Here is a 12,599-nt window from a genome sequence, read left to right on the forward strand (position 1 = left end):
GCGTAGTGGCCCAAAACAGATTTAATCCGTCGTTTATAATCCGGAATAATCTGTAAGGGGGGGGCCCCCCCCCCCTTCTAGATTTAGAGTTTGTAAGGGGGTCAAAAAATAATGTTTTGCAAATTCGACGCAAATGAACAGTGGCATCGCGGCACGACTTGCTTAAATGGTCTCTTTTATTCTATCTTATTTTATTCCACATTATTTCAGCCTACGGATAGTCACCCAATGCCTACAGATGATAAGGTAAACATCACATGATGTGACAACAGTGTGACAATCTCATGCAATCAGTTTGCCAGAGCGGCAACAGCATTCAGAGTTACAATCATCATAGAATTAGGGGGAGTTACAGTAGTAGATGAGCTATGTAGTGTAATAGTAGGATGTATACAGATTGGTAACATATATGGGTAGGACTATGGGACTTAGAGATAACTCAGGCAAGTTTTGAGAGCAAGGTTATTGAATGTGATAAGACTTGTATTGACTAGCATTATCTATTCTGAAGCAGGTGACAATTAGTATTTTGCTATGCAGAAGTTAGAACAAAACATGCACATTTTCTATCTGTGAGTTTCCAGCCTCAGGCTCGCTGTGACCTCCATTTTCCCTTCCCCTCTTTGCTGCACATGCAGCCACGACATTGCTGATCTGTGTGTCATGACAGCGCTTTTGTCTTCCCATGATGAGTAGTGTGGCAGTGCAATGGCTGACACTGTATTTCTGTTGGAACTTAAAGTTCATTTTCTATCCATAATCAAGCCCTACAAAACTCTTAGAATTCAAAATCAACTCACTGCTTCCACAGAACACCAATATACTCAATAGATCAATCACAGACTGGTTATTTCTATATTTTGCATAAACTAATTCTATATATTTCACCTCTGTTAAATTGTTTTTGAATATTTCAGCTTCATCACTCTAATGTAACACTTGGCATGTGATGTTTGATGATTTCGCATGACACCTACCTTACTATAGGAGTTTTGGCAAGTTGATGCATCTATTCCTCCCACACTTCTGTGGAGTTTTACATTGAGCAGGAGGGACAAAGGCTAGACAAAGGTACAAATCTCAGTATTCAGATTGAAGACTCTACTAATGAATTATGTACCTAGACAAAGGTATGACTATGTAACGTTAGACTTGTGTGTAAACGACATGAACTAATGACTTACATCCCAGTATTCGGATTGAAGACTGAGATGTTTCGATGCTTGGAATGGGGTTTATAATGTGAGTGTGCCAGGAACTTTGATATAAAAGAAAATAAACTGAAACATTGCAGGGTGCAAGCTGATGTTGACACATTGCTCACCATTACCCATTTTGGATGCGCTCACTTTCTACCTCTCCCCCTGTGCCTAAACTTTAGCCACTCACTCTCCCTCTCCTTCGGCTTCCCTTCCTTCAGCCTTCTGTCCTTCAGCTGTCTCGGATTCCAACAACTTCCTAGTGAGTAAATATTGTAAATAGCATGTTTCCATGCTCTTGCTTAAGTCAAGTTGGCTTATTTGTGAGCACCAGCAACCAGCTATGACTTAGAACATGGAGGCCATTTTGTCATATTAATGCATTAATTGAATGCTAGTTACAAGACTAATGTTATGCATTAAATATTGTAACTACCAGTGCACCAGCCTTTAATTTAATTTAAATTTAACTTTTCACTTTCCAAGACAGAATATAATCATAGCTGACACTAACTAACCCTAACTAACTGCTAACCACTAACTACTAACCTCTAACTAACCAACAAACACTCTAACATCTAACCCCCAAACTCTAACTAAAATTAATTGTAATCATTATGTAAATGTGTCATAAGTCATTACAATGATTAATGCACAACATGTGTCTTGTAATTACAATGGTAATGCATTAATATGACAGAATCAGGTGTGGGTTGATACTAAGGATGAGAATGACTCCACTGATGTCTAGCATACTATCCTTGCTATATGTCTACTTATACTTGCAAACACTATGTTTTTCCTTCATGATTCATCATATAATGTGAATATATAATGACAGACAAAAAGCACCATTAAAAAAGTGAAAATGAGTAAGATATGTGAGCTTGCTGTCTGATACAGTGCCAACAATGTTTGCTTACCATTTTGGGTTGTCATACGGTGGTGTGCAACCTAAAATAGAAGTTACCTGTCAACTCTCAACTTTGATCAAAATTTGATTGTATTGACAAAAAGGAGTCTGATGTTGTTTTATTACAAATTTTGTTCACAGAGCAAAGTATATATTATCTTCACATTTGGTCAAACTCTTTTCTGTCAACTAATACTATGTTTTTTTATGACATATCAGAGGAACAAAAGTATAGATATATGAATAACATAGGGTGATATAAATTATAAACTGTGCAGAATGTGATCAGCATGAATATATTATATCGCTTGCATTCACAGACAAAAAATTCTCAGCTTTATTCCAATGAAAAGATGATAAACATAGCATAATCACAGTCAAAATCCACTCAAAATGTAGGTCCCTGACTTATTAAAAATGCGGTTGTTATGTGGCCATGAAGAAAAATGATAACAAAAAGATGTGACAGAGTAAATATTATGTTGGATCAAAGTGTGTAGATACACTAAACAGAATTTACATGTGGGAATCCAATTCAAGCTGATATAAATTAAGGAAGATGCTGGCAAAATTTTAATTTTGGTTATTATTTTCCATTGAAACCAAGTGTGATCTGAGTTTGTCTGAGATCATGCTGGGTTCAACATTTGATGCATAGGCAAATTGGTCCATGCCTCCAGTGTCACTGCCTTCGTTGCATTGTTGACATTCGGCTGTGGGTGACTTCGTTATCCAATGGAGGTGCTTATTGAGAGGAGCATGGCCAGAACATAGTTGGAACAGGAGAGAGCTGTGCCTTTGTGGGAGGTGTTTGATGATGCTAGTGAGGTGCTTTGAGGGAAATGATGCATTGATGGCATGGATGATGTCATAGTGTGGGGAGAGCATCATGATCCTTTTGGCTTCTAGCTTGATTTTCATTTGGAAGTTTTGCAGTGTGGACGACTTGCTGGTAGGGAGGGTTATGGGGAGGTTTGTCGGTGTGAAGAAGTAATAGTGACTGGCCAGCAAGAAAGCTAGAGCACTAATAGATCCAACTGAGTGCGGGTGTGCTGTCTCGACCCAAGAGGATTGCTATGAAGCACTTCCTTCAAGTATAATGCAAAGGGAGCAAACATGGAATGGAAAAAAAACCAAGTCGACCTTGGAAAAGCGAGTCCGCGGGTCTGGTGAGTGTGCGATGCGAAATAAACGAAAGCGAGAGGATCCTAGGTAAAGAGCGGCGGGTTTCTAGGTAAAGCGCGGTTCCACAAGTAGCGGTGTGTGTGAGGAATGATAGCTAGATGAGAAGGGGTGAAAGGGGGAGAAAGGGTGAAGTGGGGTAAAACTCAAATAGACCTCTGGATGTGAGTATAGATTCAGCCCAAGGGGATTGCTACTGAGAACGATTCCTCTAAGTAAAATATGGAGGGGAAACTTGGAAGCTAGTAAGAGTAACTGAGAATGGAAGAAGCGTGCGATGTTGTGCTGATGTGACGCGAGCGCGAGTGAACCACTGAAGGTGCGATATGATACGTGACCAAACGGCCAAAAGATTGATGGAGCGCGGAGATGCGGAGAAAAGCCGAAGATTATATGAGCGCGCTTTTTAGCGCAAAACGTGAAGGTGATGCGATGTGACGGTAAAGTGGGAGGAGAGTTCTGACGATAAATGCGATGAGTGATGCATGAACGTTTAGCATGACTGTTAATACAGCGCATGATGTAGTTGGCCGAAGGTTTTAGATTTAGAGTCAGAGTGTTGTGTGCAAACAGATGATAATTTCGATAGCGGGAAAAAGAAGATACATGAAAAATCATAAGTCCTAAGTATATATGATAGCACATGTAGCGCTGTTTGGAACCGAGAAGATAACCGTAATATGTATCAAGGGTCCATAACACAAATAACGAGACATAAGCGATATCACTTTCGGAAATATAATCAGTCTAATGCGAATGAGATAAAATATGCACCAATGGACAAGCGGAGGACATGGATAGGACGGAGGAAGGATGCGCAATGGAACTGATGAAAAGCGGATGTGAACTGAAGCACGTGTGTGAGCCGCGGCCATCGGCTGATGATAGAAAAGGTGTGCACCATGGTAGTGATAGCGCGCACTGCGCTAGGACCTAAGGGACACTGCAAAAATAGCCTCTACAAGGCTGCAAGGACTCCAAGTCCTACAGCGGCTAGGTATAGATGAGGTTTATGGCCGAGGTATAACTAGGTATGAGATGCTAAGTTGGAAAACCGAGAGCAGTTCAGATCTGCACAGAGCCTAGGTAAAGAAACTTAGAGGCGCATTCTCAGAGCGGTCAAGAACATGTGGGTTCAAAGTGAGGATGAACAAAGCTTGTCAATTGAACAAAGTACTAAGAACATCTAAGGTGACTCCGCAAAACAAAGGTAGCATCCAAGGGAAGGGAAGTAGTGTACTGTATGTAGCGCGCTGTAAAGAGTTGATTCTATGTGGGCGCTACAAATATGTTACCTTAGGAACTCAATGTGCGAGTGTGATGTTCATCCCAAAGAGACTGCCGATAGAAATGCTCCTTGATATAATGCAAGGGATATCTTGTTAAGATCGAAGGTGAGAGAAGGAAAAGCTACCAAGAGTGCACTTGGTGTTCTGAGGATGTGTCCGAAGTACTGGAGTACTTGTCCGAAGTGGTCCGAAGGTGGTCCGACATCAAGAAACGAAGGTCTGAGGTTGCGCGAAGCATCCGAAGAGCTTCCGATGAACAGTGAAGGTTCCGAGAGAAGTACGGCGGGTGTGTCGAAGTATAAGACTCGCGAAGTATGACTAGGCAAAGTCTATCAAAAGAACTTAGAGACAGCAAGATGCGAAATGGCAGCGGTCAGGCCAAACAATCGTTCTGAATGAACAGAAGATTGATTGTGTGAAGTACGACTATCCGAAAGTGACTCTACTAACTATGACTTGTAGCAGGGAAGGTGAAGTGAGTTGTGAGTAGCTAGCGAGGCAGATTATATCCTACAACGTGAAAGTCCAGAATCTGCATAGGCGAAAACAGTAGCAAGATAAGCCATCCGAAATGTAATAAGACTCGAGGTGAGCCGCTACAGAGATATGCATGTAATAGCACATGAGGCGCGCAGCTATACGTATTAACCAATGATTTCGATGGGCCAACAGCATATGTGCCCCTAAGACATAATCAATAGTAGATGAACAAGTAGAAAACGCACCAGTGAAGTCAAACGGACACGGACGGGACATGGTACGGAGGATCAGAAGTGTATACAGGCCTCGGAAATGGATGGACGACCTTCGGACGATTCAGACGGATGCACGGAACTCTCGGAAGGCAAATGGAGTGTCGAGGAATATGTATGTGGGATACCTATGAGATTGGTAGGATATGAGCCCAACACCGATCCGAGTGCTACAGCGCGAGACTTTATCCTACTGCATGAGTGTCCAGAACCTGTAGGCAAGAACTGTAGCGATGAAACAAGGCAGATAAGTAATATGTAACTAGAACACACGCGGAGCGGAATACGTGGTTACATGTAATAAGCCTTGATATTGTTTAGTCAAACCGAGAGAAAATGAACACGCACCAACAGAGATAGGTGGATATGGAAAGGACATGGACGGAGGATGGTTCTGAGTGCGGGTGGATGCCAGTGGGCTGTCGGCCGAAGGAAACTTCTAGGGGAGGACTGGAATGACATAGATCTGACGAGTTTCCATAGACCTTGACATGAGTATCAAAAGACACTTGTTCCTGCCCAGCGCGGGTCCGAGCATCACATCGGTGTGCATAGCGATTTTTGGAGGCTCCTCCCTTCTGACCTGTCTCCCTTTGCCACTTTCTTTGCTCATTCATCTGCTGCTTCATTTTCCAGGATGCCCACATGGCCTGGGGCCCACCTTATCACTAGTCATCTGCTGTCCACATCAGGTAGCAGGTCATGGAGATTGTTATGGAAGATGTCCATTAGGTGATGCCCCAGCTGTGAGTTGAAGGCTAGAGTTGCTTGTATGGCTGCCTGATTGTCCACTCCCAGTGCCAATGTGTTCCCTGCTCCCACTCTTCTTATCAACTTGATCACTAAGATCATCCCCACTTTATATATCTTGCTGTCAGGATGCTCTTTGGAGCCATGCCAGCTTTCTTTTCGGTGTAAGACCAATTAAGATTGGTGTCTGAGATACTGTTTATGAGCAAATATTCAAGGCATGTTCTGAAGGACTGAGGTCCTACACTGCAGTGGCAAAGTCTCCAACTCCTGGCTCACTAAGAAAGCTCCTTTCATGCAACAAGGGCTAATCCAGGCAAATCTTAATAGACAGAAGATTATTTATAATACCAAAAGACACAACAGCACAGCTAATGGAAGCCCAACTGGTATCCAAAGCGAAGCTGGCCCTAGAGATGATGGACAAGGATGACATTCCAACCCTCAAGGACCTATCCTTTGTATCAGCATGCACACTCCCCCATGGAGGCATACTATATAAGCTAAACTCCAAGGAATCAGCAGAATTGTTCAACACACCCACAAACCACAGCAACTTTCTGGAGAGGTTCAGCACCAACATCACCATAAAGGACAGATTGTTCCTTGTTCTAATGGAAAACGTACCACTAGCATTCATCCTGGAATCAACCACAGCCATTGCAGGTTGAGGCTTGGGTGCTTAGGCTTGGGTGCAGGATGAGAAGCAAGCAGCCTCTTCGTGCACTGGACCACAATAGTCCTAGGACCATCAGCAACCTCCCCACTAGTAGTTCCATCCACCACAATGTCAGATGCACTAGCTTTTGACATGTTTTGAGATCAATGCAGATGTCCGATAGCTTATCCTGTGCATTGCCAATGCATCTCCATCTCCATCGATCATCTGTTATATCCCATGTTACGGACCTGGACCGATCATGCACTCATCTCCAGATGTCTGGATGTCTGGATCTGACCCGCTTCTTACTTCCGCTTCTTTCCCCTTTCATACATCCCTTTTTGGTTAGCCCCTTTTACTGGTCCCCCAGTTATTTACATATCTGACTGTACTCATTTATCTGGACCTTGTTTTATCTCTGACTTCATTTTATTATGTTCCATTATACTATTGATAAGCTTTCCACATGCCTCGTACATAGCCTTGCACTGTGCTGACTGATCTTCTGTTATGTTTCTGTAGTATATAAACCTTGTAAATTCTCTGTATATCCTCAGTTTGAATATCATATTGGATTCTGCTCATTCCTGCCTCCATCCGACTTGAGTTTCTCCTCTCATCATCCTCCAATAGTCTTAGGATCGATTCCTATTGACTTAACATCTCCGCCTCTACCTTTGGTAGTCTTCCGCTGTTTCTTTCTAGTCCACACAATGTCCAGATTAGCCTTCCCTCTTGTTTCCGAACGTCCACTGGAATTCCCGTGCATCAGACTTCGTCCTATAGCCTTTGGAAGTTAAGGGCACATACTCGGGTAAGGGGCGCAGTGGATGAGCTGAAGCCAAGCCCTTTGGATCCGAACCCTTGAGCACATTCTTAACATTATTGCAAGCTCCCTTGTGTAAATATGCGGGTCGGTCATGTATGTATGAACTAGTACTATGTAATTGTAGATGGCGGTGAAGGTACAACAATTCAGATGGTGAGTCTGAACAATGTTGGGTCTTGCAGAACCTAGCTGCTATTCGACCCTAAAGGGTTTCTGGACCAGGCTCAAGGCTCAGAGGAGAGGAAATGTCATAAAAACTGCTGAAGACTCAGACTCATACTGGTAACTGGTGAAAAGGTAACTCCCTTATGTAAGCTACAAAGTGCCAACCTAAGGTAAGGTAAAAACAGTCTCTACAAGCCTAGCCAGAAATGAATCCCTACAGCGGCCAAGATGATTCATAAGTGGTAAGGTGGTTGGCATGCATTGTGAGGGCATGATTGGGTTATGGAATGTGATTGGCAAGTATCAGCCAGTATAAGATTCATCCCTGCACACTATTTAGTTTAGAATGTTCTACATAAACCAATGACTTACCCTCCGCAATGCTGATCTTAGGTGTTGGATAAGATGAGCACAAGTGCGTGCACTGTTACACATCAACCACCTTAGCAGGCACAGTGTTGTGGGGTTAGGGGCCTTGAGTCCGTAAATCAGGAACTGCATGAGTGATGTAGTACTGAATACATTACCACCGTGACCTTTGCCATGAGGTATTCGAGTTGTGTCTGTGAAATTGGGTGTATTGTGGCAGATGAGATTCACATGCGATAAACTTATGATATTGTCCACGTTGATGCCAATGTGAGGTAAATTCAAAATGCAAGACATGTTTTTGGTCTGACATTGAGATATAGATGGGTATGTTTAAATGATAATCTATTTTTCTTACTGTAATTGCTCCTTTTATAGCAGTTGTAAGTGGATGATTAAGATGACGATTGAATGGATCAAACAACCATAAACAACCAATAGAAACAGATTTGGATTCTGTTATGATAACCACTCGGCTAGACACAGCTCTGATTTGCTTGCAAGCTGACCGACCATAAGCATATGTTAAGGTGTGCTTTCATAGAATAAAAATAAAAAATGTTATCATCGGCAGGTTTCAAACCTACACTATTCAAGAGAAACAGATTTTGACTCTGATGATCACTGGATCAATTTCATCTTTAGCAGGTTTTGAATCCACACAGACAGATTTAGATTCTGTTGTATCAACTGCTTGGCTAAGACCAGTTAGATTCACTTCTGATGAACCCAATGATTCAGAAGTGAGTCCTCGAGGTACATTTATCTGCATTTTGTCAGTTATTTCAATAGCATGATTACTGTTGATTATTTTATAATGCTCTTATGGCAAAAGACACAGACTCCTGCTAGGGCTCTTAACTTCAAGACCTGTTTATCTAACAATTGTCCTAAAAAAGTGCTGATGACAGACCCCCATGGTGGGCCCATGAGTGAAAACTGACATAATCTGTATAATGATGTGTATTTTGCATTAACTTGGGATTCATTATGTTCCACCATTTTGGATGTCATAGAATAAAAACATTGTTATTGGCAGGTTTCAAACCTGCACAGTTGAAGAGAAACAGATTTTAAATCTGGGGATAACTTAACCAAGATCAATGAAGATCAATGTCTGAGATGCTGTCCATGAGCAAATATTCAAGACACATATTCTTAGAGAAAAAATGCAACATTCAACAAGTTTCAAACTTGTTGCACTCTGATGGAAACAGATGTTGATTCTGTTATGACAGCCACTTAGCTAAATACAACTGTGATCAGCTTGCAAGGAAACCGACCATGAGAAAATTTCAAGGTGTGTTTTCATAGAAAATGAATTTTATCACTGGCATGTTTCAAACCTGCGCAGTCCAAGAGAAACAGATTTTAACTCTAATGATCACTTGGCAAATTCATCTTTAGCAGGTTTTGAACCCACACAGACAGATTTAGATTCTGTTGTATTAGCTGCTTGGCTAAGACCAGTTGGATGCACTTTCAATAAATTTATTTAGAAGTGAATCCTCAAGGCACATTTATCTGTTGGGTTCCCTTTCCAAGCAAGTTGTAGTGCTGCCAGTGAATTGAGGTGTGCCAACCAAAATTAGAAATTTCTGACAGAATACTCAAAAATGTCTGACTGTCCCCATTTGTATTTGCTTGCACTTGGACCTCTGAGAATCTATACACTGCAAAAAAATTATGAGCAGGTTTTAAAGAAACATATTTTGATTCTGTTGCAATATTAACAGGTTTCAAATTGGTGTCTGAGATACTGTTTATGAGCAAATATTCAAGGCATGTTCTGATAGAAAAAATGCGACATTCAATGGGTTTCAAACCTAAGTGCATGAATTCATTGGATGCTGAGCTTTCATATTTTTGTACTGACATCAGGAAATGTTAGGGTGTAATTGCATAGAATAAAAATATTACCATTGGCAGGTTTGAAACCTGCAAAGTACAAGACAAGCAGATTTTGACTCTGATGATAACTTGACTAAGGCTAATGAAGATCTATGTCTGAGATACTGTCTATGAGCAGATATTCAAGGCATGTTCTTATGGAAACAATGCAACACTTGATAGGTTTCAAACCTGTTGCACTCCAATAGAAATAGATTTTGATTCTGTCAGGACAACCACTTGGCTAAAACACAACTCTGATGAGCTTGTAAGCAAATTGCAAATCGACCATGAGCATGTGTCAAGGTGCGGTTTTATAAAAAATGAATATAATCATTGGCAGGTTTCAAACCTGCACATTCCAAGAGAAACAGATTTTGACTCTGATAATCACTGGCAATTGCATCTTTAGCAGGTTTTGATCCCACATGCACACAGATTTGAAACAGATTTGGATTCTGTTGTAGCAACTGTTTGACTAACACCAGTTAGATCCATCTTTAAAGAAAACATTCAGAAGTGAAGCTGCAAGGCAAGTCTACAGTTCCCTGTCACTTGCAATGTTTTCCCTCAGCTGAACAGATGAATTGAATACAGACTGCAATACTACAGCACTTTCAAAAAGTGAAAGGAGAGAAACATGATGATGAAAGGTCTCAAATACAATGCACTTCAATCTTATACATAAGTGAATAATGGCTGGATGGCTCTTTTGAATCTCAGCCTTGACAGATGTGTATTCTTTCTCATTCTCCAGGTCATTAGGATCAAACTTGAAAGTTTGATGTATAATCTGCTCTTCTTCTTCAACCAAGTTAAGACCTTTGGAGAGAATTAAATTGCTTTTGTACTTATCATTCTGAGTTTACATCAAAGATACTTACATTTGCCTCTGGTAATTTTTTAGGAGAAAAAGCAAAATAAAAGACTCAACAGTGACCATGCTATTAAAAGAACTGACAAAATGCAGATAAAATGTACCTTGAGGATTCACTTCTGAATGAGTTCATTGGAAGTGAATCTCACTGGTCTTAGCCAAGCAGTTGATACAACAGAATCTAAATCTGTCTGTGTGGGTTCAAAACCTACTAAAGATCAAGTTGCAAAGTGATTATCAGAGTCAGAATCTGTTTGTTCTGGACTGTGTGGGTTTAAAACCTGCCAATGATAATTTTCATTTTCTATGAAAATGCACCTTGACACATGCTCATGGTCGGTTTGCTTAAGAGGTCATCAAAGTTGTATTTAGCCGAGTGGTTGTCATAATAGAATTCAAATCTGTTTCCATTGGAATGCAACAGGTTTGAAACCTGTTGAATGTTGCATTTTTTTCTATTAGAACATTCCTTGAATACTTGCTCATAGACAGTATCTCAGACACTTATCTTCATTGGTCTTAGTCAAGTTGTCATCAGAGTCAAAATCTGTTTCTCTTGGACTTTGCGGGTTTCAAACCCGCCAATGATCACATTTTTATTCTATGAAATTACACCTTGACATTGACTCATGCATACTTTCCTGAGAGCTACATTTCACTGGTCTTAGCCAAGTAGACATTGAAACAGAGTCAAAATCTATTAGGAGGATAATGGTGTATAAACTGAGCCTAAAAGTGAGTTGTAAATATGGATCCTATGAGCCTACAAAGATATAAGTCTCTACAGCAGAATAATTTTTTTCGCCAGCTGATAGCTGAGGCATGAGGCTAACCTAGAGTTTAGTCTATGAACAAATTAGGTGAGGTGATGTGGAGCCCAGAGATATTCTTGAACACAGAAAAGTACATCCACAAACATCATATAAAGCAGATGTTTGGGAGCATGAGCTACAATGTGAAAGTACACATGAGTCAATGTCAAGGTCTGATTTCATAAAATAAAAATGTTATTATTGGCAAGTTTCAAACCTGCGCTGTCCAAGAGACACAGATTTTGACTCTGATGTTCACTTGCAATTTTATCTTTAGCAGGTTTTGAACCCACACAAACAGATTTAGATTCTGTCATATCAACTGCTTGGATATAAGACCAATTAGATGCACTTCCAATGAGTTCATTCAGACGTGAATCCTCAAGGTATATTTATCTGCATTTTGTCAGTTCTAACATTAATTTCTAACATCCTCCTTGAGTCCAATCATATATGATTCTCCCATTGTCAGTTGTCACTCACGACTCAGTTGTTAATCCAAAAGACATCACAAACATTATCGACCCACTGTGGTGGTCTGCCATCAGCAATTTTTCAGAGCAATTGCTAGATAAACAGGCCTAAGAATCAATCATGGTGATCATACTATTGAAAGAACTGCCTTGAGGATCCACTTATCAATAGGTCCATTGGAAGTGCATCTCACTGGTCTTAGCCAAGTGGTTGATATGATGGAATCTAAATCTATCTGCATGGGTTCAAAACCTGCTAAAGATGTCATTGTCAAGTGATCATCAGAGTCAAAATCTGTTTCTCTTGGACTATGCAGGTTTGAAACCTGCCAGTTGCAACATTTGTTTTCTATGAAAACACACCTTGAAATATGCTGATGGTTGGTTTTCTTGCAAGCCAATGCAAGTTGTGTTTGGCCGAGTGGTTGTCATAACAGA

At 40.8% G+C, this 12,599-nt stretch overlaps 1 protein-coding gene across 1 annotated transcript; it reads left to right on the top strand.

The window, feature by feature from the left end:
• Positions 1 to 6,552: 6,552 nt before the first annotated feature.
• On the top strand, positions 6,553 to 6,756 carry F5147DRAFT_524107 (uncharacterized protein; the record flags this gene model as incomplete). The annotated part of the gene is made up of 1 exon (XM_041429957.1): positions 6,553 to 6,756. A coding segment is annotated over one exon (204 nt), but the record flags the coding sequence as incomplete, so codon positions are not given.
• Positions 6,757 to 12,599: the final 5,843 nt, after the last annotated feature.

This window comes from Suillus discolor (assembly GCF_016758755.1).
Source record: "Suillus discolor strain FC423 chromosome Unknown F5147scaffold_8, whole genome shotgun sequence".
Taxonomy (NCBI): Eukaryota; Fungi; Basidiomycota; class Agaricomycetes; order Boletales; family Suillaceae; genus Suillus; species Suillus discolor.